The sequence below is a fragment of the Poecilia mexicana genome, unplaced genomic scaffold (genome assembly GCF_051168715.1).
Source record: "Poecilia mexicana isolate PSO_F unplaced genomic scaffold, ASM5116871v1 scaffold_11, whole genome shotgun sequence".
Classification (NCBI taxonomy): Eukaryota; Metazoa; Chordata; class Actinopteri; order Cyprinodontiformes; family Poeciliidae; genus Poecilia; species Poecilia mexicana.
This window is the reverse complement of record NW_028263380.1, coordinates 503,878-530,103: the sequence shown is the minus strand read 5'-3', so window position 1 is coordinate 530,103 and position 26,226 is coordinate 503,878. Positions and strand designations below refer to the sequence as shown.

Here is a 26,226-nt window from a genome sequence, read left to right as displayed (position 1 = left end):
ACCTGCAAACTGAAGAGAAAGTTTTCAACATTTGTACAACCGATTTCTGTGTTGAAAAACCAAATGCCCTAATGACCAAAGGTAGGGACTTAAGTCACATGACTTGGGGTCAGACTCGAGTCATTAATATTAAGACTTTAGACTTTACTTGAAAAAATTTTCAGAGACTTGAACTTAACTTTGACACCAATAACGTGGGACTTGAATTGGACTTGAACCCATTTAAAAGACTTGATATTTTACCTAAAATTACATTACTTATGAAGTGGGCCCCATTAATTCATTTCACTAATTAATCATTAAAAGATTTTGACTGTCCCTCTGTTTTTCCACACTCTATGCGTGTGTGTAAGCTACAGCACAAACAATAAAATTAACAAGATTTTAAAAAACAAAACACTTTGTAGGTGGGGTCGGGAAAACGCTCAAAGCAGATATGCTCCCACAAGTAATTTCTTTTGGGTAAATCAATTATGAAGTATGCAACAAAAACAGAGTGCAACATGCAAAACCTGCAAGAAGAAGATCTCAGATGGAGTTGCAACAACTTCCAACTTTGTTCAACATTTGAAGTTACACACTTCATTTGTTTTCATATCTTGCAATATTTTTTTTAGCACATAGGTTTATATGTGACAGTAGGGATTGGCCATCAAGGTATTCCACAATGCATTGTGCAACCATCAGCAAGAACTGATTAAACCACTTTTTAATTTGTCACAAATATTTGTTTTAAGATGTTTAAGGCAAAAACATAGACTGCAAAACTTCTACTATGCAGTCTACTTTCAGAGCAGTAGAGTGCTTATTGTGTAGTTTCATGCATTTACATTTGCATACAATGAAACTTCACCATGAGTTGTATTCTTATTTTCATGGCATAGCCTCTATTAAGCAAACTATTGCTTAATAGAACAATAGTTTGTTCTATTAAGCAGTAATAGAACAAACTATTACTGCTTTCCATGTTTTCTGTCAAAGTTTGAGCAGAGAAACAAACAAAAAGCAGGCAGGAGCCAGGAACTGTTTCAATCAAGTAATATGTTTTAAAAATATGATTTTTTTTTGTGAGGCAATAATTTTGCAAAAAAAAAAATTTAAGTAAAATGAACTATTGTATAGTATACTTGCAAATTTAATTAAGCAAAGTTTAGTTTTGCTTCATCTACTTAACAAAATTGTGTTCACTTCACTTGGATTTTATATCATGTAAAGAAATAAGTAAGTACTATAACAAAGAGCAGTCTTCCTTAATCAACATAGATAAATTATGCAAATAGATGAATTATTTTTTAAGTAGATAGAGCAGAATTTTTTTATAGGTGTACAATCAGTATGACTTACAATATAACTTCATCAAAGCTCCTTGCTCTTACCACTGCCAAGTGTTGTTTTAATTACACTGTTGGACTGCTGGCTTGCCCCCAAGGAAGAGTAGGCTTTCAGGTAGAGAGAGTAGGTTGTGCTAGGTTCCAGGTTGGTTGCATCATGCTGAAAAGTGTCCTTGCTTATGGCCTCCTGCAGTTCCATATGATCAGGTTCTAAATAAAAATGATAAAGTTGCAGATTTGTAAACATGCTCCTACTTAGACTCAGGCTTCACAAATTTTGCGTTTGCACTCACCACCCAGTTTGCGGATGTGTAAGACATATCCGATGATGTCATCAGCAATGCTGATGGGCGGATTACTCCATGTTATTTGCAGGGTGTTGATGGACAAAGCACTCGCCATGAGGCCTTGGGGGGCAGCAGGCAGGTCTTCAGCTTGGGCCACAGCTAGACGGGCACTTGCCTGGTTAGTACCAGCACTATTCTCTGCGATGCACTGGTAGATAGCCTCATCATCTGAGCTTATATGGGTCAGAGCTAAAGTACTGCAAAACAACATGCATGCATTTATTTCTGTACAGCATAGTACATAATGCTGTACTATGCATTATGTACTATAGCAACAATATTTGATTTTATATATATATATATATGGTACTATATGTATTTGATACTATGTATTTTAAAATGAGTTAGATGGAGTTTGTGACCCCTCCCGCTGCGTCTTTTACTACTTCGTCAAAAAAGAACGTATCTCATTGCAGTTATGTATGCATAAGAAAGAATGAAAAAAAAAAACTGAAACAGGCAGTTATCCAAAAGCAGTGTTGTCCATTAAGACATAACATATTATGGAAAATTTTAAAATGATATATGACTCTATCTTCATATATTTCTTTAAACTCATGTAGGCTTATATGTCATGGGATTTAAAAAACTATATTCAGCTAACTTAAAAAAAAAACACTAATTATTGTGAAAATGCTTTTTCTATTTTATTTTGCCAGGTCTTTGAATGCTGGATTTGCCTCTCGGTTGAGAACTGATCCAATGCAAAGATCCATAAAACTACTAAAACTTGAATAAAACAGTAAATAATGTACACACATCAGCCCCCATCTCCTTACCTGTTGTTATTTGTCAGCTTGACAGTTTGTCCTGATATTAAGACTTTGCCATTCTTCAGCCAAATTAGATGGGGATCAGGGACACCATGAGCAACACAGGTGAATACAGCACTGCCCCCTGCTGGTCTGGACACTGACTGTGGCCATTGCAGGAACTCAGGTGGAGCTCAAGAGGAATAGTGAAGAGAAAGGGAGACAGCTTTCACCAGATGCAGACAATAAAAATAAAGTAAATATCAGGACTATGTCAGTAAGGTGGCATTTATTAGTTGACTAATTACAAAGAGTAATGGTACAGAATGTGTATGGATTGTGAATTTTATGAGAAGGCCTATCGCTATACTGTTGAACCTCTTCTTTTGCTTGCAGTGTTTGTAAATTCTAAACAGTGAGAAGAGAATTAAAGCAAAAGAACCAGAGGAAAAAATGAAGCCTGAATAAACCGCTAAACATGTGAGTTTGGTGCTTGTGTTGGAAATATGCGTCTCTCTACTCATATTTTAGAAATGAGTAGACATGTTGCAAAGAGCGGTAAAGGAAATAAGTCCTTACACACTCAAGTTTGACAGTGGTTTTATTTGTATTTATTTAAGCTAAAGTGCTACAGCCCATGGTCTTTGCTCTGAGTTTGAGAACTCTGTCTCCAAAAATCAAGGGGATTTCTTTTGCTTTATTAATCATTCCCAGTCCCATAATGCAGCCTGGATTAACAGCAAAATTAAATTCATACTAATGCAACCCAATTTTTGTCCAATGAATGCTGTTGAAAATCTTCTGTACACTGAGTTCACGAAACAGACTAAACATATTTTCTATATCCCTGGCACTGTTACCTGGTGAAAAAAATAATACATTTAAGCGCTCCATGAGGGGTCTATGTATTGATGTCTATGCGTAGACCCATAGACATAATATATTATATGTCTATATATATATATATATATATATATATATATATATATATATATATATATATATATATATATATATATATATATTTATGTCTGTGCGTAGACCCCTCATGGAGCGCTGAGTCGTACGTAAAAGCGTCCGCCATCTTCTATGTGGCAGCAGAGCGATCGGAGCTCCTTAAGTCCTGTGCTGTGTGGACTTATTTCAACCATTTTACGAAACAATCTGGATTAATTCTCATTACCTTCCCCAGGTAAGGATGAAAGATCAGAATTACTTGACTTTGCAGCCAGAAATTCGCTTCTAAACAACCGGAAAATATTTCCTATGTAGCTTAATTGGCCCGAAATAACCGCTGATTGTTAGCGCAGCAGCTAACGTTTTCACACTGTTTTCTAATGAGAGAGAGCTGATGAGAAACTACGGAGCCCCTAAGGGGACATGGAGGAAAAAAAAAAGGAAAGAAATCTCGACTTATTATCGCGAGATCCTGACTTATTATCGCGAGATCCCGACTTATTATCGCGAGATCCCGACTTATTATCTCGAGATCCCGACTTATTATCTCGAGATCTCGAGATCCCGACTTATTTTCTCGGGATCTCGAGATAATAAGTCGGGATCTCGAGATAATAAGTCGGGATCTCGCGATAATAAGTCGGGATCTCGCGATAATAAGTCGGGATCTCACGATAATAAGTCGGGATCTCGAGATCTCGACTTAGTTTCTCGGGATCTCGCGATAATAAGTCGGGATTTCTTTCCTTTTTTTTTTTTCTCCATGTCCCCTTAGGGGCTCCGTAAGAAACCGCTGCTAGAGGAGAAGTTTATTAAAAACCAGAGGATTTAGTGAGGAAAGATCAGTCAGGATCAGAGCTGGAGCTGCTGTTCTTCAGTCTGTTTCCAGCTCAGCTTCTCCATGTCAGTATTTAGCTATAAAGATGCTACGAGTCAGAGCCCAACATGCTGAAAATGTCTTTTTCTGAATGTGAAGGAATATGTATTTTCTATTACACTTTTGGATAATTTCTCTTTTATCCTTGGCTTCAGCCTGTGAACCAGGACGTCTCAGAAGTCATTGAGTTCTCCCAGTGTGACCAGCAGACTGAAGCCTGTGGCCAGTACTCCCAGTTTAATAAATGTTTTATTCTCTCACTTTTTGTGTATTTTTAAATATCTCAATCTGAAGTATTAGTGTATTAATGTAGCTTATGTAATGAAATAAAAAATAATTTACTCTGTTAGAATTATTTTCACTCTTTGCTGTCAATAGCAGAGTTGACATACTGTAAATTCTCTGGAAAAAGGAAGAAAAATATGTAGTTTAATGTTTGACAATGACTGATTTATAAATCAAAAGTCATTTCTCAATGAAATGAGAAATGACTTTCTCATTTCGTTGAGAAATGAGAAAGAAACAAATAATACAAGAAAATTATTTGTTTCTTGTCTTGAAATGTTAAATGTACATTAAATTATGGAATAAATATATTCTTTAATAAAACACTGTAAATATGTGTCTGTTCATCAATGTCAATATAAAAATTATCAGAATCATTTCTATCAAATTAAAACATTGTGCTCTTTATTCAGAAATGCCCCAAAACAATTAAATAATCACATCAAAAGTTAGAATCGCTCTCTTTAGTAATTTCTTTGATTGCCAAATATTTTAATGTGTGTGAGAAAATGTGTCAATGGCAGGTATTAACTTAAAATACTTTGTAGAACGGCACTTTATAAAGTTCGGTCCATTCACTTGTATTACCTTACTGGCACATATTCTACATTCAATATGGCGGGCGGACGCTGTTACGTATCGCAGCAACGGGCCGACCATAGACATAATATAAGGATAGACGCCTCATGGACCGCTCTCGCCTATTGTCGCTGACGAGATTTAGGGCGGCCATCTTGGAGCGGTACTCCACTCCACTCAGCCTTATGTGTTTAGCAGGCATAATGACGTATCAGCGGATTTAATCGATCATAACACACTTTTTTGTTACTGTAAACCATATTGAAACATCTATCAAAGCAACATTTATAAACAATTATATTTTTTAAGTATGTTTTTAATACATAGTTCATCATATTTAAATATGCTTAGTGGCTATAACAATAGAATAGGAATGGAATATTCTGATATCGATGTATGAAGAGCATATTACAAAGCACACAGCCGTTCATAATTTATTTAATAAATTATTTAGTAATATCAATATATATTTATATAACTATACAAACACTAATAAATAAAGATTAATAATGGCACAAATAAATGATTAATACTGAATTATATATATATATGTATATATATATATATGTATATATATATATATATATATATATATATATATATATATATATATATATATATGTATATATATATATACATATATATATATATATATATATATATATATATATATATATATATATATCGTCGGCTGAAAAACATATATATATAATATGTTTTTCAGCCGACGAGTCCAAAATCCGATGTGAGATTCATCCGTGCTGCAGTGAATCCGTCTCTCTTTATAGATTTCTCCCTCTTCTTCCTCACATCGTGTCTTTAGGAAATTTTCAAAACAAAAACGGAAGATTTAGGATGTATCTTACTTTTGACAGAGTGAAAGAATATAAATAATAGTCTTTACCACCTGTGTAAACTTTGCCGGTGAATGTTATAACACATAATATAAGATTTATAATATGTGTTATATTGTTTCATTTCTAATATAGGCCCTTGTGTCAGATAATCTAAGTCAATGTTAGAGAATAATTATTTTTTTTTAGATTAACAGAATCTCAGTTAGCCTTCATAGCGGGGCTGAACCCGTATTACACCAAGCACTGTAGCTAATATTAGCTGGTATCTCGCCGGTGGACATAAATACAGTAAAGTAATATTCTAATCACAATATATACACAATAATATGTCCATCTTACTTGTGAAATGTTGTCTGTGGAGCCCTCACATCAATAATCCATCGATCCGAACAACAATATCCCTCAGTGCTGAGGCATCTTCTGCTGTTTTGATTGAGCAAAGTAGGAGGGTATACCGCTCCAAGATGGCCGCCGTATTTCCTGCGCCGGAGCGGTCCATGAGGCGTCTATGCTTATATTATGTCTATGGGGCCGACCCTCTCCATGAGGCGTCTACGTATATATGTCTATACCGGTGTTACGTCAATCCGCGTTTCCCCATCAGATACGGTTCCCCCTGAGTTTTCTTGCCGCTCCGCACCGCCCAGGCGGCAAAATACGCGCGTGCTCGTGACGAGCACTGAGAAAGCACGCGCGTGGCAAAGCACGCGCTTGTTCGGCGCGCTTGTCTGAGGAACTACGGACACCGTGAAAGCTCAAACAACATGTTTCGGCAAAGTTGTCACACTTTCTTCACGTTTTGCGGGAAACTAATAATAATAATAATAATAATAATAATAATAATAATAATAATAATAATAATAATAATAAAAGAAGAAGAGTAATAATAATAATACAAAACGTATATATTATAATTATTTTAAATATATGTTGAGCATGTATATATATATATATATATATATATATATATATATATATATATATATATATATATATATATATAAACAGGGCAATGCATTTTGATGCTCAATATTACCCATCAGATAACGTTCCCCTTGTTTTACAGTGGGGAACACTGTCTGATGGCCATATTTCACCCATCAGATAACGTTCCCCATTTTAAAACCACCCATCAGATAACGTTCCCCCCTTTTTTACAGTGGGGAACACTATCTGATGGACATATTTCACCCATCAGATAGCGTTCCCCTTGTTTTACAGTGAGGAAACGGTATCTGATGGCCACTTTTTACTCATCAGATAATGTTCCCCGTTTTACAGTGGGGGAACACTATCTGATGGCCACATTTCACCCATCAGATAGCGTTCCCCCTATGTTAAAATCACCCATCAGATAGTGTTCCCCTTGTTTTACAGTGGGGAAACGGTATCTGATGGAGACATTTCACCCATCAGATAGCGCTCCCCTTGTTTTACAGTGGGGAAACGGTATCTGATGGCCACAGTTCACCCATCAGATACCGTTTCCCCTGGTTTAAAGTGGGGGAACGCTATCTGATGGCCATAAATCTCCCATCAGATACCGTTTCCCCTGTTTTAAAGTGGGGGAACGCTATCTGATGGCCATCTTTCACCCATCAGATATCGTTTCCCCTGTTTTAAAGTGGGGGAACGCTATCTGATGGCCATAAATCTCCCATCAGATACCGTTTCCCCTGTTTTAAAGTGGGGGAACGCTATCTGATGGCCATAAATCTCCCATCAGATACCGTTTCCCCTGTTTTAAAGTGGGGGAACGCTATCTGATGGCCATCTTTCACCCATCAGATATCGTTTCCCCTGTTTTAAAGTGGGGGAACGCTATCTGATGGCCATAAATCTCCCATCAGATACCGTTTCCCCTGTTTTAAAGTGGGGGAAACGGTATGTGATGGGTGAAAGATGGCCATCAGATAGCGTTCCCCCACTGTAAAACAGGGGGAATGGTATCTGATGGGTGAAATATGGCCATCACATAGGGGAAACGGTATGTGATGGGAGATTTATGGCCATCAGATAGCGTTCCCCCACTTTAAAACAAGGGAAACGCTATCTGATGGGTAATATTGAGCATTAAATTGCATTGTCCTGTTTTTAATTCATATAGCACTATGCTATCTATCTATCTATCCATTATAATTATAATATATACCACATATATATTATAATTATAATATATACAACATATTATAATTATAATAATAATATATACAATACATATATATTATAATTATAATATATATTTAACATATATTATGTATTATAATTATAATATATATAAAATATATATTATTTATTATAATTATAATATGTATAACATGTATATTTATTATAATTATTATTATTACTATTAGTTTCTCGCAAAAACGTGAAGAAAGTGTGACAACTTTGCCGAAACATGTTTGAGCTTTCACTGTGTCCGTAGTTCCTCAGACAAGCGCGCCGAACAAGCGCGTGCTTGCTACGCGCGTGCTTTCTCAGTGCTCATCACGAGCTCGCGCCTATTTTGCCGCGTGGGCGGGGCGGAGCGGCAAGAAGACGAAGGGGGGAACCGTATCTGATGGGGAAACGCGGATTGACGTAACACCTGCCCGGCTGACTCTGCTCCGAAGCAGGACCCTAAAAAGCAGGGCCAGCCCCGAAAAATAGCCTGTGGAAATGCTCGGAAAGCGAGCGGAGCCGAGCCGGGCCGAGTTGAGTCGGTGGAAAAGGGGCATAAGAGGCCCCTTCAGTAGAGCAAATTTTTTTTTTTTTGTTAATAATTTCTATGTAATTATAATATGAAAAACACACTATTTTACTATGAAGTGATTTGTTTTTACAATAATATATAGTTGATAATGTATGTAGAAATCATTATTTTTACATACATTTTATGGGTAAAAAGAAAAAAAAATTGCTCTAGGGGACGCCTGGTGGCCGCGGTAGGTACCGCATCCTCACCGGTATAATAAGCTGCTTTGCAATGTACAGAGCATCCAAACGTCCAGAGCTCCGGTCAGAAGTTAAGTTAGCAAAACAATGTCTTGGGCCGGCCCTGCACAAAAGTTATCTTTTTTCAGTTGTAAATTCTATTAGTGAAAGGCATTACTTTCAGTTCACACTCCACACCAAATAGTGGTGGTAATGTCCACTTTCAGTTTTTTTTTTTTTTTAAAGTGCCATAAAAACTAGTAGAAGAAAAGCAGCATCACTGTGAAGCCATGGAGGAGAGGAGATGCTCTTCAAATTCGCCATTCTTTACTCACTCAATACTTACTGTTCTTAGGAAGGAGAAATGTTAGTTTGTGTGGAGTAATACTGGAATACTGTGACATTGAATTAAACCAATACTCTGTCCTTGGTGAAACATTTTTCACATTTCCTCGAATGCATACCTATTTTTTTAATGTGCTAATTTCACATGTTGTCAGTAAAGTTTATTTGTTTGTTTGTTAATTTGTTTCACCTTGAAAGTGTGTTGTAATTTGATCCTTCTGTGTCCTGGTAGCCTTATATGTTTGCAGTACTGTACCGTGTGTGAAGCATGTAATGCACAAAGTGGCAAAGCAGAAAAATAAAAGACATTGATAAGTAGCTAAAAACTGTAAATTCTGTCCTAGCAAGACCAGCTGTCCTTATTTCACCACTGGGATGTGATCCATCTTCCTGTTGTAGACCAGACCTCCTTTGTCCTACTACCTTTCTATCTGGCTGTCTTGACTGCATAACCTCCTCCCTTCCTGCATAATTCCTCTCTCGGGGTCAAGGGTCAGAGGTTATGGGTCAATTTAACCCATATTCTTTTCTCTGCTACCCCCAGCTGTGCCTTGCTTTGAACGTCTATTGGCCTCCTTTTCTTCTGTCCATCTGTTGTTTAGCTCTTCCTCCGGCCCATGACTCAGTGACTGAATAAAAACTCAGACTGTGGTGAACTTTGCAAACACCAACTATTTTCCCTAAACTTCACTATCTGAATAAAAACAAACATTTCCCCTGACTGTCATATCTACAAATATGCACATTGTAGTTTCAAACTACTGTGTATATTGCAAACAGAATATAAAAGGAATTTAAAAAGTTCAATGAAAAGACATTGAACATGTTCAATAGTTAGAACCTCTTGCTGTGTGGTCAAAGCAGAATATTTATAATAATATCATAAAGCTACCTGTAGTATGTGACATTATTCCTCAATCCAGTTATCCACAGTGTCACCTACAATATGTTGTATTTAGCATGTTCTTATGTGTGATAAGAAATAAATTACATTGCTAAGAAATCTAATTAAATGAGATTGATGATGTTAAGAAAATAAATTTAAAGTATGCTAGTTTTAAAACTTAACATGTCTCGACTGAAATAGCCTGTTTATAGTTTTAAAATCAGTAACTTATTCTGGCCTATTGACCTTTATGTTACCTGTAGTTACAGCAGATGGTTTGCTAAGATCTTTTGAACTGCCTTTTGTCTGTGTGGGAATAACTATAAGTAGAAGTTCCAACTTTCACACTCATCTGTGAAAAGCCGTAAAACAGCAGGAGTTCCTGGCTTTAGAGAAAGGGTCAGAGATAGCTCCTGGTTGGATGAGCAAAGATATGCCTTATTTGAATAAATTAAAGATAAGAATACGTCTTTTACTATAAAACTTTCTACACAGAAGTAACAAATTAGATTTGCTCTCGCAATTCTCCAAAGAAGTCTTTGCACGTCTTTGCTTTTCTTTCTTTCTTTCCTTCTTCTTTCCATTTATGTTGGGTAAATGAATGTATGTCTCTGTTGTTCTGCAGTTTCTGTTGTAATTTTATGCGTTGTCTTCTATTGGATTAAACTGCAATTCTGTGACGTCTGCACTCATTGTTGTTTTTGTGTGGCTACATGCGCCCCGCCGGGGGAACCTGGGATCGAAGGAGATAGAGCCAAAAGAGTTTTCTTAAGAAATATTATAACCTAGAATCTTCTTCAACAATGATTAAATTGTTTCATGAAGTTTGAACTAGGGCATATAGTTTATATTCAAGTATATATTCAAGTAATGTTGAGCGCTTCAGAGTGACGCTGTTAGCAGCAGTCAGTGGAAGACACAAACGACTGTGGCAGTTACTATGCTGCTAAGAAAAGTTATAAAATCAGGTTTTCAATAAATAAATAAATAAAAAATAGAGAAAGGGAGAGCGAGAAAAAGGCAAGAGTGTCAATTTATAGCTCAGTTTTTCTCCAAGAGGTGGGTAGACTGTATGAGATTATCAACCATTTAACATAGTTAGCTTAGCTACAGACTACTGATTACCTCCATTTCACTAGCATTTAATGAATTGAGAAAAAAATTGCCAACATATTCATATATTTAACTTGTTCCTTGTGCCTTTTACCACTTAACAACAGATGAGTCGGTCAGCAGCAGCTCTAACTCATGTCCCTCCTGACCTGGCCTCTCCTGGGTGAAATTAAAGCTGCAGTATGTCACTTCTATATAAATATATTTTTTCCACATATTTGTTAAAACTGTCATTATGTTGAGACATTATGGTATTAGAGGTAATCTGTGAAAAATCTATTTCCTCTGCTTTCTCTAGAAACCACCCACCAAGTCTCCACCCTTTGTGGGTCTGCTTTGTTGTTATTACCCTGCCATTGAGAGTACACTTTAGCTGGTTGGGTGGAGAAGAGCCAGTTAATCCTCCTGGCTTCATTTTCTCTCGTGTAATTCTTTAGGCGGCTGGCCAAGGCTTGGAGCCTGCAGAGGCGCAATAAGTGGATATGCAGCGTATGCAACGCATAGGGGCGCAGCACCAGAGGGGACGCCAAAACCCCGTCTGGAGGGGGCGACGCGCCGATTATGTTTTCCCATACACTTCAGCGCGCCTCACGTTCCTTCACCTCTCGCATATAACGAGGTAAATGTAGCGATTTTTACACTTCACGTATCATCGCCTGGGGGTGAGCGTCGCTCCTTCACCCTGACGTTCCTTCCCGGGGGGGGGGAGGGCGCCGATTTATGTTTTCGCATCCACCTGAATAATGTGTAGTTGCGCCACTGGGAGCCTTTGTTTGGCAGTTTCGAATGCTTCAGGTATGGGCATCTGGTTGTACTTCTTGGGTACTGATCTTTTCATAGCACCTCTTTGGAGCTCTGACAGTTGGCTCACTTCTCTCCTTGATCTTACCCTCTAACTGTCTTTTCCATGGTGGATATTGAATCTCATGGCTCTCATGGTTGCTCTTATAGCCAAGCAGCTCCAGGATCACTGATGCTGAGTTGTTTCCGTTATGGTGTTGGGTAGGGATCGTTCTCAATGCTTCATTCACATCTTCAATGAGACTTTCTGACGCCATTGTAATTGGCGTCAGGGTTGTCTGGTGCTCATTCGGGCCACGATTCTATCTCTGTTGTGAGAAGATATATATATATATATATATCATCGGGGCCCTCGGGGCAGTCACCCCAAAACTGGAGCAGTGGCTAAAACAAATCCCAAGAACAACATCAGACATCTCAATCCAGAAATATGCAGTTCTAGGCACAGCCTTGGTGGGTCTCCAAGGCTGGAGATCCACCAACCTGAAGGTTCTACTGTGCGGATGAGAGAGAGAGAGACCACCCGCGGAGGGCGAGAAGGGAATTATCATATATATATATATATATATATATATATATATATATATATATATATATATATATATATATATATATGCACATACATATAAACACACACACACACACACACACAATATTGAAACTATTAATCAACTTTGGGAGAATTTAAAATAGACTGTGGAGAGTCCTACAGTAGTAATTTCTCCTTGTTGGATGACCCAGTTAGGAGACATCACATTCATCTTCATTTTCTACTGAAGATATCACTGCCAAAAATCCGTCACTGGAATAAAACTCAGAGGTGATCAGATAAGAACTGACCCCCACTACAAAAGTAAGACCTGAGACTTACTTTGGAGTCAACCTCCAACTGAAACACGAGATCTCTGAACCTTTTTCTTCTAACCTGCTGGCCAGGAAGAAGATTTGTCTCAAAACTTTCAAAGTGTTTATTGGAGAATTTCTAGAAATCGTTTTGCGTACCCCACGATTCTGCATTCCCATAGAGATCTATGGGTCTCTTGACGCATCTACCTGCAGAGGCCTGCTGTGGCATTCTCTCCATTCCTTGATGAGAAGGTTCCTTGGTATTTTCCAAACCAAAGTACCAGAGGTTCTGCTGAGAAACTCCATATGGGATGCCAGCCCTCACATCTGCCTGAATAGAATGAGGTTTTTTTTTGTTGTTCATCAATTTTTGGAGTTTTGGACATTGGTTTTACCCGACTGACAATTGACTCAAAGTGAGCCCGTTCCATTTTTTTAAACTAAGACTATTGTAAATTGCTTTTCTGTTGCATGCTTGCTTAATGTTTCACTGATTATATTTGTATGTTATATTGTATTGCAATGGCATTTTAAGTCTGCCATGTTAGAAATTGTCAGGTTCCAGAGCAACTGAATTCAGTGCTGCTAGAATTCATTGGCTCTGTCTCGGCCAATCTCTTCTCCATTTCTCGCTTGTGTTTTCTTATTCTCTTCTTTCTTTGATATCCAGTTCATATCTATTTTGCAGTTGTACAGGGCTTGAACCCAGATTTCTTTTGAAGACTAGCCTGAGCATATGGTTGAATTTTACAACTTTGCTTCAAAGTGGTGGGCCAGTCTGAGTTTGTACAGTGACCTAACTTCCTGCCCTTTTGGTTTGACCTTCCTCCTCCTTTGGCAGAGGAAGGAGGATACTCTGTTCTACAACATTGTTGTACTGTATTTGTGGTTCTGCAAATCTGATTTTTCCCTTTGAAATTAGTTTTGAAGTTATTTTTCAATATTCCATTTTTTAATATTCCATTTCATTTTGTCAGTTTGTTCATTAATCTGATTTGATTCTCATTTTATTCAAAATATATATTAATTTTTGTCTTTTTATTAGTAGCTAGATTGCATGCCAGTAGTTAAATAAATATGTTATTCACAGAATATTTCAACTGTAAAGTTGGGCTATTAATAAATTCTCAGACTTGATCATAAATCAGTGTGTCAATGATCATTCCTTGTTGTGTGAAGAGTTGCTTCTGCTGGTGGCCTGAATTAATTCCTTCAGGAGAGACTGAGTTTGGCTTATGACTCCAGAGTTGCTGAAATTGGTGCCCTGATTAAACTAAAAAAAAAAAAAAAAACTAAAAAAAAACTTAATTTTTTATTAATAATTTGATCAATAAAAAATTATTGATTGCAATTATTAATAATTACATGAGACAAACACTGATGGAAGTTCTGATTCCCAACAATTTTGATGCCACCTTGTGACACTGGTATAACAGTTTGGTTTCCAGAATTCTGATTCCCAAGATCTTCATGGTCTCACCTTGTACCACCAGGCGTCCCAGTGCTGTGCGTCTCATTCTGGTACCAGGCCGATTGGCAGCACACACATAAACACCGGAGTGCTGCAGGGTGACATCTGAGATCATCAGGTTGCCCGTCCCGACGACCTGTATACCCTCCACTCCAATAGAACGTCCATCTGACGGATACATACACACAGAGTGCAAGAAATGCTTTGTGAAACTACATTAAAAAAATGTGTTACTTAGCAGAATTCCTTCTTATGAATTCTGCCTGAGAAATCCCAAGGTACCTAGCCTGCTCCAAGAAACAATGGGCCGAGGGTTTCCTGTGGCAATGCACTCCAAAATGGCAGTCTGATGGACAGTGATGGTAAGATTCTGGGGCCCAGACAGGATGACTGGCTCCTTATAGATTCTAGGAGCTCCACCTTATTTGATTAGTTAGCACAATAAACAAACATATATAAGTTAAGATAAAACACTGACACACAGTTGTATACTATGTAGTGTATATGAATCAGCTGGCAGTTTTGCAGTTATAGAACTGATAAGTTATCAATGGATTGTGACTGATGTACTCCAGTTGGGTTGTAATCCAGAATGTCAAACAAGTTTTATGTTCTAAATTGGATAAGTTTCCTGGTCAAAAGTTTCAAGAAAGAAATCATTCACAAAACCTTAAAACATCCAATATAAAATCAGAACCCCTGGCTTTCCTGATCTGCAAATGAGTAAAACATTATCAGTACATATGTCAGAAAGAAAATAAGAGTAAATAGAAAAAAATAAGTGCTTTTTCTTCAAGTTAATAACTCATCTGCATAATTATTGTCTGAACATCAAGGTAAGAACCAACAGGCATACTTTCACTGTCTGTCTGTCTGTCTGTCTGTCTGTCTACCAACCAACCACAAGTGTTGTGTACATACCTGTAACATTGAGTGTGGCCTCATGACTGTAACGAGTGTTTGCGATATTGGTGGCCACACAGCGAAAAATCCCTGTGTCTGCCTTCCTTACACCTGTTACTTGTAAGATACCCATTGGTAGAAGAGTGTACCTGGACAAGAAGCCAAAAGATATAACAAACTGTTAATATCACTACCTCCCATTCAGAAATGTGAAAATAAAACTCTTGTGAGTTAATCCTGTTCTTTTTAAAAGCATTTGATGATAATGTGCCTATTCACATGTGAATCAAATCAGATATAAAGTTGAAATCAGACATTTACATACACTCAATAAAAAGACGCATACACATTTTTTTCTCAATGTATGATGGCCCCCTGCTGTTGCATTATGGCTGGTTAACTGTTCTTCATTTAAGGTCTTTGATACAGGAGGCACTTATTCTCATGTGTCCACCTCACCATAAGCGTTTTCCAACATTTAGCACATAGAATCAGGTGTTTCCCCCCACAGGCTTAAAAACAGCAGTTATCAAACCACTGATAAAAAAGAGCAATCTGGACAAATCACTACTGCAGAATTAGTTCGCTTAACATAAGTTTATTTGTTTGGATATCATGGTATATACGGCTGTTTAGTACAGGGGTGCTCAAGTTCAGTTCTCGAGAGTTACCATCCTGTAACTTTCAGATGCTTCCCTGCTCCAACACCCCTGAATCAAATGAATGGATTGTTAGCAGGTCTGTTCAGAGCTGATCCCAGTTGGAGTAAGGATGTATCTAAAAGTTGCAGGACAGTTGCTCTTGAGGATGGTAGCTGACTAGAGAATTCAGGTTTTTTGAAAGCAAAAGCAATTAAACGTTATCTGGCAAGTAGAAAGTTGAATTTGAAGGTGGTTTTGGCATAATCTGGGTTGTGAGTGGATCGAGATGGCTAGTTGTAGTGGGGGGCTTTCAGAAGATGAAAATATGGACATAGGATGGTTTATGGTAGAAAATAGAAGAGGAGGAGGAGGGAAAGATAAGGTTAAAAAGGGACTAAATGCTGGTAGAAGATCTCTTGAGGATGAGGAAGAAAGAGTTGAAATAAGAAAGAAAATAATGTAAGATTTCAAAGTTATATTAAAATTTAAGGTAGGACAGGATATGATTGGAGTAAGATCTATCAGTTTGTCAAAAGGATTAAAGAAAGCTATTGGAGATGTAGAACTAGCTAAAGTCTTAAGGGATGGAAGTCTACTTATCATTTGTAAAAATCCTGAACAAAAGAATAAGACTCTAAAATTACAAATGGTGTGTAAAAAAAGAAGTGCTGGAAAGAAATATTGTTGGGGAAGAAAGAGGAGTAAAAGGAGTAATATCATTATCATTACTCAGATGTTATAAATGTCAAAATTTGGAGGAGCTAAAGTAAATAATAAAAGGAGGAGAGATTACAGGCATCAAACAATTACGGTACAGGCTTTTAGGAGTGGGGAGAAAACGGACAGTACATCTGTACTACTGGATTTCAACGATAGAGTTCTACCTGATAAGGTGATGATTGGTTACATGAGCTTTAATTTAAGAGCTTATACACTCAAAAAAATGAACTTAGGGGGTTATTAGATTAATAAAAGAATATCATGTACTTTTAACACAATAATTTCATGTTTTAAACAAAAACGTGATAAAATCATGTTGAACAAACAAGAAATTCATCAACTTAACGTTTATGAAATTGAATCATGTTGAGATAACACGATTCATTATAGTCAGACTGATCTTGTGCTGGAGGCGACGAGCGAGATCACGGCAGATCCCGCGAGATCATGGGAAATCACACGAGGCCCTGCGAGATGATTGTTTTTCGTGCCAGGAAAACGCCAGCTGCAGTTTACAGAATACTAAATTTTCCTGGCAGGATTGTGCACATATCAGTGTTGCTATGTACACTGAAAGAAATAACTCTTTGGATTAACATAAAAAAATCATGGAAAGATTTTCCACCTGATTACTTTGCTTTATTTCAGCACTATGTAATTATGTTACTCCAATTTAAAGCAAATGTGTTGGCTCAACTTAACTTTTGTGGTTGATTCAACTTATTTACTTTAGTTGGACCCAATGTAATTTAATAGAACCAGACCAACTAATTTGCAATGTTTTGGACCAAATAATTGACTTTACTTGATTAAGATGAATGCAAATTTAGTTGAAACCAACTTATTTAACAGTGATACCTTCACACTATGTAATTGATGTACTCATGTCAGTGGCTAACATGTGTTAACATCACATGAAGTGATGGTTAGCTGGTAATTAATCAGCGTTTTTCTAACATTTGCACCATTTCCTGCTTGCTCCATGCTTGTGTCAAAGCACAACTGAATTGAAGTGGTTATTGCATTTATAAAAAATAACATGTTTAACAGAATTATTTTATGTTTCAAAGGCAAATATGACAAAATCACGTCAAATAAACATAAAATTCAACAACCTAGCGTTAATAAAATGTATTCAAGTTGAGACAACGTGATTCAATTTAGTCAGACTAATCTCCCGCCGAAGAGGGTCTAGCGAGACCCGGAGATCACGCGAGACACTGGCGAGATTACGGAAGATCACGCGAGATGCTAGCGAAATTATGGAAGATCACGCGAGATCTTGTGTCTGGGAAAACTTCAAACGGTTCTTTCAAGAGAAGCGGGAAGATTCCTGATTTGGATCTGCTTAATTTGAAAAAGGTAAGATTCAGTCTATTTTCATCCGTCTAAATTAAAATAAAAATCGAAATAAAAAGATGCAAATTAAAATCATCAGACTTTTTAAAAAAAACATTTTTTTCTATGTTCGGTCACGTTTCTATGTAATTGATGTACTCAAATCATGCTAACATCACATGAAGCAGTGTAAGGGTCACAAAGCTGCTGTCAAGACAAAAAACGGACCCCATAAATGTCAGTTTTGCTCCTCCTCAGGTTGTTAAAACTCCCTGGAAAAAAGTTGGACTGATGTAAATTCAGCATCTGGTGCCATACAAACTCTGAAGTCTGAGGTTTAGTGGATTTTAAACACTGGGGCCAAACATAAGTCTATTTAAATGTTTTTTTTATTATTATTTGATTTCAGTACTGTTATTATGTAGGTAAATGCAGAGTGGACATTGGATATACACACACTTTTGTGGCTTTCTATCGTAATACAGATTCTTCATTTATTAATAATAAAAAGTATTAAATTTGAGTCAGGAACCTGTGGAGACCTTTGCTGTTAGAGCTTTAAATGTGCTTGCAATGTCCACATAAATGTCCACCTGCTAACTATGGATTTCTAGTATTGTTTTCTGGCTGAAACACTCAGAGGATTGTCCATTATTCCTATTAGTCCATGAACAGGCTTTCTTTTTTTTTAAATGCATATATTCCTCTGCTCTAAAGATGTATTTTGTTATTGTACTTGTTTTTCCCCAAATAATTGTAGTTCAAAAACAATTTTTAAGTTTATCGGTTTAATTTTGAAATGTTGAGGTTTTTGTTTAGATTTTTATGTTTTATATTTTTATTGCTTTCTACCATGTTCAAGTCACCACTGTTCTGCACATACATGCTTGCATGTGCCCAGTGGTTATATTCAGTTTCAGAACAGCTGAAACACTGGGTGCCTTTAAATCTCAACTTAAAACCCACCTGTTTAGAGTTGCTTATAGCTAAATTAGGCTTAGTGCGGTTTTAATGTCTTCAATGTTTTTAATGTTTTTGGCTTTACTTTTTATCTGTTTCACTGTTTATTAAATGTTGCATGACTCTGTTTCTGTTTTTAATTATGTAAAGCACTTTGAAATCCCTTTCTGCTGAAATGTGCTGTACAAATAAAATTTGATTGATTGATTCATGATGCATTCAAGAGACTTGTACTAAAACTTTGAATGTTCAGATACAACTCTGCTCAGGGTGAATTACATATTTTAATGTTTGAAAATCTGATCTCTTTCAGAACATCACCTGTCTGTTATCCACCTACATAAGCTCTGGTGAAGGGGGTCATCGGCCATCAAGTTTTAGATTTCAGTGGCTAATGGTAAGTTTTGCCAGATCTAAAGTGACTGAATCTAGAGTTAGAGCGATCATAAGGGTTCAGCTGAACTTGTATTTGGCAAGTCAGTTTTATTTGTCTTTATTTGCGTGGGGATGTGGAACTGTAAGGAGTGTTGTCTCTCTCTGTCTAGTAGATATGAGCTGCTATCAGCCCTATGCTAGCTACAGAATAGTACAGAGCAAGGGGGAAGAAGGATGAGCAGCGACATGAGATTGTGATTGACAGCACTAAAACTCTCCTGCCACTGACTGGTTGTTTCTAGCACTGGGAGAAGGCAGAGGAAATAGATTTTTCACAGTATATCCCCCTATACTGTACCCTTGTTTCAGACATAAATATTTCTTAGGTGACAGCTTCAGTTAGAAGCTTAAATAAAATGTTAAACTTAATTTTAGTCATGGCATAATGAAAGGAGAATAACAATTTTAAAGATCTTTCAAATAGGCTGAAAGCCACTGATCACTTTCGTTGTGACTTCCTTTGAATGTTGCTAAGTTTTCAAGTATGTGACCTTATAGTATACTGCTGGATTTTGGCGGTTGTTCTCATTGTTTTCTGATCTGCATATTTAGGAAAACACGGCTGAAGTCAGACGAGAGTGGATCCTAAAAGGTCTGTGTGCATACCTGGATGAAGATCCAAAGGAGCTGGAGAAAGAGTACATGGTATGTTAATTTATCTTTGTGTCCACAAAAGAGGTGATTACAGTTGGAGTTAATTGGACTTCCTGTGAATTACCAATAAATTTAAAGTTCTTACTTTAAATAGATCATTAAAACTCTTCTTTTTTTTCACTTGGGTACATTCAATTTTAATTTGACTTTTGAGATGCTTTTAGATTTCTCCCACAGAAAAGGATAATCATTAGTAAGATTGATATAATTACAGTTATTGTTAAGTGGGTTTAAAATGAGGATTTTTAGGTGAGTTAAACTCCACAAAAAGATCTTTGGCCTGTTTTATTTAGCCTTTTTTTCTAACAGCATTGTTTCATATGCAGACAAAAATATTAAGTAACTTTACCTAAGATGTTAGTACTGATCTATTTGGAAATAACTACCACACATAGTCATGACATTTTCTCCATCCAGGAAACAAGACAGGTTCTTCATGTATAAGATGTTTGGTTTGTGTACAGAGTCAGGGCTTTGTTTGCACATAAGTTGGACTGGTTTAGAATGACAGTCTGTGTGGTGGATCCTCAGACTGTCATTTCAATTGAGGAGAACAGGCCATGGAATATGGGGCCTATTTGGGATTCATCCCTTCTCCATGTTTTTCCATATGAGACAATATACCGTATTTTCCGCACCACAAGGTGCACCGGATTATAAGACGATTTTTGTGAAAATGTAGAAAATATGGTACCTTTTCTAAATGGGAAATCTTACCACTGGACTCACAATTAACACAGACAGATCTTTGATGGACCTTAGCTGTTGTTGAGTCAGCCAAATAAGTGTAAAGTTATTTTTTTATTTAATGAGATGTGAAATCTCTCCCCCCCAAAACCCCACCCTTGTTCCCATCATCAAGGTGCACAAATGGCCGAGACCATCTGTGGAATCTGTTATCCGACCGGAGAGTGCAGAGCCTGGCGATGCCATTGAGGATGTTGGGATTCTCCTGGACGGCGTGGAAGTGATGAACAACTTGGGCAATCTATCTTTACATGTTTTTCTAAAGACCGCAATGGAAAACTAAATTTTAACTGTTACAGTTCGCAAAGTTGAGTGAATTTACTGACACTTTTTATGTTGTTAAGAATTTGATCTATGCCCAGTTCTAAAGTCCCTACACTGGCTCCCTGTAGCTAAGAGAATAGACTTTAAAATACTGTTGTTAGCATATAAATCACTGAGTGGCTCAGCACCACAATATATTAAAGATCTGCTGCTGTTGTATCAACCTTCCAGACCTTTCAGGTCTTCTAGTTCTGGTTCTGCTCTGCATCCCCAGAACCAGAACCAAACATGGAGGATCTTCTATTTCTACAAATCTGGAACAAACTTCACTGAAAGAAATAACTCTTTGGATTAACATAAAAAAAATCATGGAAAGATTTTCCACCTGATTACTTTGCTTTATTTCAGCACTATGTAATTATGTTACTCCGATTTAAAGCCAATGTGTTGGTTCAACTTATTTACTTTAGTTGGACCCAATGTAATTTAATAGAACCAGACCAACTAATTTTACACTGATACCTTCACACTACTTAATTAAGTTGATCCAACCCATGAAAATTAAGTTAGCTGAACAAACATGCTTCATGCTGAAAGAAAGCTATATAATCGTGTGGAAAATCTTTCCATGAATGAATTATGTTAAATCAAAGACATTTTCTTAAGTGCTATTAAATGAAGTGTTTTAAGACCACACTGAAAGAAAGAACACTCAACAATGAGAAAAAGTACAACATGAACTGTATTTTCAAAATTGTTATCCATTTTCTTTTTACACAGCACCAAAAACAGCTGAGTTGAAAGTTGAAATAAACAACAAAAGGTCAGTTTTGTTTTTCCAGAAAAAAACTGGGCTGTGTTTAGCATAGATCAAATTCTTAACAACATAAAAAGTGTCAGTAAATTCACTCAACTTTGCGAACTGTAACAGTTAAAATTTAGTTTTCCATTGCGGTCTTTAGAAAAACATGTAAAGATAGATTGCTCAAGTTGTTCATCACTTCCACCGCCTCCAGGAGAATCCCAACATCCTCAATGGCATCGCCAGGCTCTGCACTCTCCGGTCGGATAACAGATTCCACAGATGGTCTCGGCCATTTGTGCACCTTGATGATGGGAACAAGGGTGGGGTTTTGGGGGGGAGAGATTTCACATCTCATTAAATAAAAAAATAACTTTACACTTATTTGGCTGACTCAACAACAGCTAAGGTCCATCAAAGATCTGTCTGTGTTAATTGTGAGTCCAGTGGTAAGATTTCCCATTTAGAAAAGGTACCATATTTTCTACATTTTCACAAAAATCGTCTTATAATCCGGTGCACCTTGTGGTGCGGAAAATACGGTATATTGTCTCATATGGAAAAACATGAAGAGAAGGGATGAATCCCAAATAGGCCCCATATTCCATGGCCTGTTCTCCTCAATTGAAATGACAGTCTGAGGATCCACCACACAGACTGTCATTCTAAACCAGTCCTACTTATGTGCAAACAAAGCCCTGACTCTGTACACAAACCAAACATCTTATCCATGAAGAACCTGTCTTGTTTCCTGGATGGAGAAAATGTCATGACTATGTGTGGTAGTTATTTCCAAATAGATCAGTACTAACATCTTAGGTAAAGTTACTTAATATTTTTGTCTGCATATGAAACAATGCTGTTAGAAAAAAAGGCTAAATAAAACAGTCCAAAGATCTTTTTGTGGAGTTTAACTCACCTAAAAATCCTCATTTTAAACCCACTTAACAATAACTGTAATTATATCAATCTTACTAATAATTATCCTTTTCTGTGGGAGAAATCTAAAAGCATCTCAAAAGTCAAATTAAAATTGAATGTACCCAAGTGAAAAAAAAGAAGAGTTTTAATGATCTATTTAAAGTAAGAACTTTAAATTTATTGGTAATTCACAGGAAGTCCAATTAACTCCAACTGTAATCACCTCTTTTGTGGACACAAAGATAAATTAACATACCATGTACTCTTTCTCCAGCTCCTTTGGATCTTCATCCAGGTATGCACACAGACCTTTTAGGATCCACTCTCGTCTGACTTCAGCCGTGTTTTCCTAAATATGCAGATCAGAAAACAATGAGAACAACCGCCAAAATCCAGCAGTATACTATAAGGTCACACACTTGAAAACTTAGCTACATTCAAAGGAAGTCACAACGAAAGTGATCAGTGGCTTGCAGCCTATTTGAAAGATCTTTAAAATTGTTATTCTCCTTTCATTATGCCATGACTAAAATTAAGTTTAACATTTTATTTAAGCTTCTAACTGAAGCTGTCACCTAAGAAATATTTATGTCTGAAACAAGGGTACAGTATAGGGGGATATACTGTGAAAAATCTATTTCCTCTGCCTTCTCCCAGTGCTAGAAACAACCAGTCAGTGGCAGGAGAGTTTTAGTGCTGTCAATCACAATCTCATGTCGCTGCTCATCCTTCTTCCCCCTTGCTCTGTACTATTCTGTAGCTAGCATAGGGCTGATAGCAGCTCATATCTACTAGACAGAGAGAGACAACACTCCTTACAGTTCCACATCCCCACGCAAATAAAGACAAATAAAACTGACTTGCCAAATACAAGTTCAGCTGAACCCTTATGATCGCTCTAACTCTAGATTCAGTCACTTTAGATCTGGCAAAACTTACCATTAGCCACTGCAATATAAAACTTGATGGCCGATGAGCCCCTTCACCAGAGCTTATGTAGGTGGATAACAGACAGGTGATGTTCTGAAAGAGATCAGATTTTCAAACATTAAAATATGTAATTCACCCTGAGCAGAGTTGTATCTGAACATTCAAACTTTTAGTACAAGTCTCTTGAATGCATCATGAATCAATCAATCAAATTTTATTTGTACAGCACATTTCAGCAGAAAGGCATTTCAAAGGGCTTTACATAATTAAAAACAGAAACAGAGTCATGCAACATTTAATAAACAGTGAAACAGATAAAAAGTAAAGCCAAAAACATTAAAAACATTGAAGACATTAAAACCGCACTAAGCCTAATTTAGCTATAAGCAACTCTAAACAGGTGGGTTTTAAGTTGAGATTTAAAGGCACCCAGTGTTTCAGCTGTTCTGAAACTGAATATAACCACTGGGCACATGCAAGCATGTATGTGCAGAACAGTGGTGACTTGAACATGGTAGAAAGCAATAAAAATATAAAACATAAAAATCAAACAAAAACCTCAACATTTCAAAATTAAACCGATAAACTTAAAAATTGTTTTTGAACTACAATTATTTGGGGAAAAACAAGTACAATAACAAAATACATCTTTAGAGCAGAGGAATATATGCATTTAAAAAAAAAGAAAGCCTGTTCATGGACTAATAGGAATAATGGACAATCCTCTGAGTGTTTCAGCCAGAAAACAATACTAGAAATCCATAGTTAGCAGGTGGACATTTATGTGGACATTGCAAGCACATTTAAAGCTCTAACAGCAAAGGCCTCCGCAGGTTCCTGACTCAAATTTAATACTTTTTATTATTAATAAATGAAGAATCTGTATTACGATAGAAAGCCACAAAAGTGTGTGTGTATCCAATGTCCACTCTGCATTTACCTACATAATAACAGTACTGAAATCAAATAATAATAAAAAAAACATTTAAATAGACTTATGTTTGGCCCCAGTGTTTAAAATCCACTAAACCTCAGACTTCAGAGTTTGTATGGCACCAGATGCTGAATTTACATCAGTCCAACTTTTTTCCAGGGAGTTTTAACAACCTGAGGAGGAGCAAAACTGACATTTATGGGGTCCGTTTTTTGTCTTGACAGCAGCTTTGTGACCCTTACACTGCTTCATGTGATGTTAGCATGATTTGAGTACATCAATTACATAGAAACGTGACCGAACATAGAAAAAAATGTTTTTTTTAAAAAGTCTGATGATTTTAATTTGCATCTTTTTATTTCGATTTTTATTTTGATTTAGACGGATGAAAATAGACTGAATCTTACCTTTTTCAAAGTAAGCAGATCCAAATCAGGAATCTTCCCGCTTCTCTTGAAAGAACAGTTTGAAGTTTTCCCAGACACAAGATCTCGCGTGATCTTCCATAATTTCGCTAGCCTCTCGCGTGATCTTCCGTAATCCCGCCAGGGTCTCGCGTGATCTCCGGGTCTCGCTAGACCCTCTTTGGCGGGAGATTATTCTGACTAAATTGAATCACGTTGTCTCAACTTGAATACATTTTATTAACGCTAGGTTGTTGAATTTTATGTTTATTTGACGTGATTTTGTCATATTTGCCTTTGAAACATAAAATAATTCTGTTAAACATGTTATTTTTTATAAATGCAATGACCACTTCAATTCAGTTGTGCTTTGACACAAGCATGGAGCAAGCAGGAAATGGTGCAAATGTTAGAAAAACGCTGATTAATTACCAGCTAACCATCACTTCATGTGATGTTAACACATGTTAGCCACTGACATGAGTACATCAATTACATAGAAACGTAATCAAACATAGCAACACTGATATGTGCACAATCCTGCCAGGAAAATTTCGTATTCTCTAAACTGCAGCTGGCGTTTTCCTGGCACGAAAAACAATCATCTCGCGGGCCTCGTGTGATTTCCCATGATCTCGCGGGATCTGCCATGATCTCGCTCGTCGCCTCCAGCACAAGATCAGTCTGACTATAATGAATCGTGTTATCTCAACATGATTCAATTTCATAAACGTTAAGTTGATGAATTTCTTGTTTGTTCAACATGATTTTATCACGTTTTTGTTTAAAACATGAAATTATTGTGTTAAAAGTACATGATATTCTTTTATTAATGTAATAACCCCCTAAGTTCATTTTTTGAGTGTTCCAGAAAACTGCAAAACAGCCAAAACACTGAGTGCCTTTAAATCTAGATTAAAAACCCATCTGTTTAAAGTTACTTTTGAAATATAATCAATGAAACATTAATCATCATTCTGATGTATAACAATGGCACTTGACAAAATGCAGTGTTTCCATTGTTGACTGTATATTCTGTGACTTTCTATTTATGTGTTTTATGGTGGGAAGCATCTTGAGCTGCCTTGTTGCTGAAATGTGATCTTCAAATAAACTTGAAACTTGATAGAAATATTAGTAATTATGACTCACCTGAAATGATAATAAAAAAAGTCATTTTATTTGCTGTAAGTAAATGCATTTGTTTTCAACT

At 36.7% G+C, this 26,226-nt stretch overlaps 1 protein-coding gene and 2 long non-coding RNA genes across 3 annotated transcripts in view; 1 reads left to right on the top strand and 2 right to left on the bottom strand.

Annotated features, from left to right (window-relative positions):
* The window catches only part of LOC106912698 (immunoglobulin superfamily DCC subclass member 3), an 82,159-nt gene that overhangs the window by 44,184 nt on the left and 11,749 nt on the right, over window positions 1-26,226 (bottom strand). Inside the window, exons 4-9 of the mRNA XM_088010018.1 lie at window positions 15,282-15,412; window positions 14,643-14,780; window positions 14,370-14,528; window positions 2,458-2,623; window positions 1,625-1,875; window positions 1,377-1,541 (exon numbers count right to left, since the gene is read on the bottom strand). Of these exons, the coding sequence (XP_087866144.1) occupies window positions 1,377-1,541; window positions 1,625-1,875; window positions 2,458-2,623; window positions 14,370-14,528; window positions 14,643-14,780; window positions 15,282-15,412 (1,010 nt within the window). The remainder of the gene's footprint in view (window positions 1-1,376; window positions 1,542-1,624; window positions 1,876-2,457; window positions 2,624-14,369; window positions 14,529-14,642; window positions 14,781-15,281; window positions 15,413-26,226) is intronic.
* Window positions 16,139-19,748, top strand: LOC148156334 (uncharacterized). The gene is made up of 2 exons (XR_015764590.1): window positions 16,139-17,986; window positions 19,236-19,748. It is a non-coding gene; the product is annotated as an uncharacterized LOC148156334 (long non-coding RNA).
* On the bottom strand, window positions 21,747-23,258 carry LOC148156333 (uncharacterized). Its single transcript, XR_015764589.1, has 2 exons — window positions 23,002-23,258; window positions 21,747-22,128 (listed from the first exon to the last, which is right to left on the bottom strand). It is a non-coding gene; the product is annotated as an uncharacterized LOC148156333 (long non-coding RNA).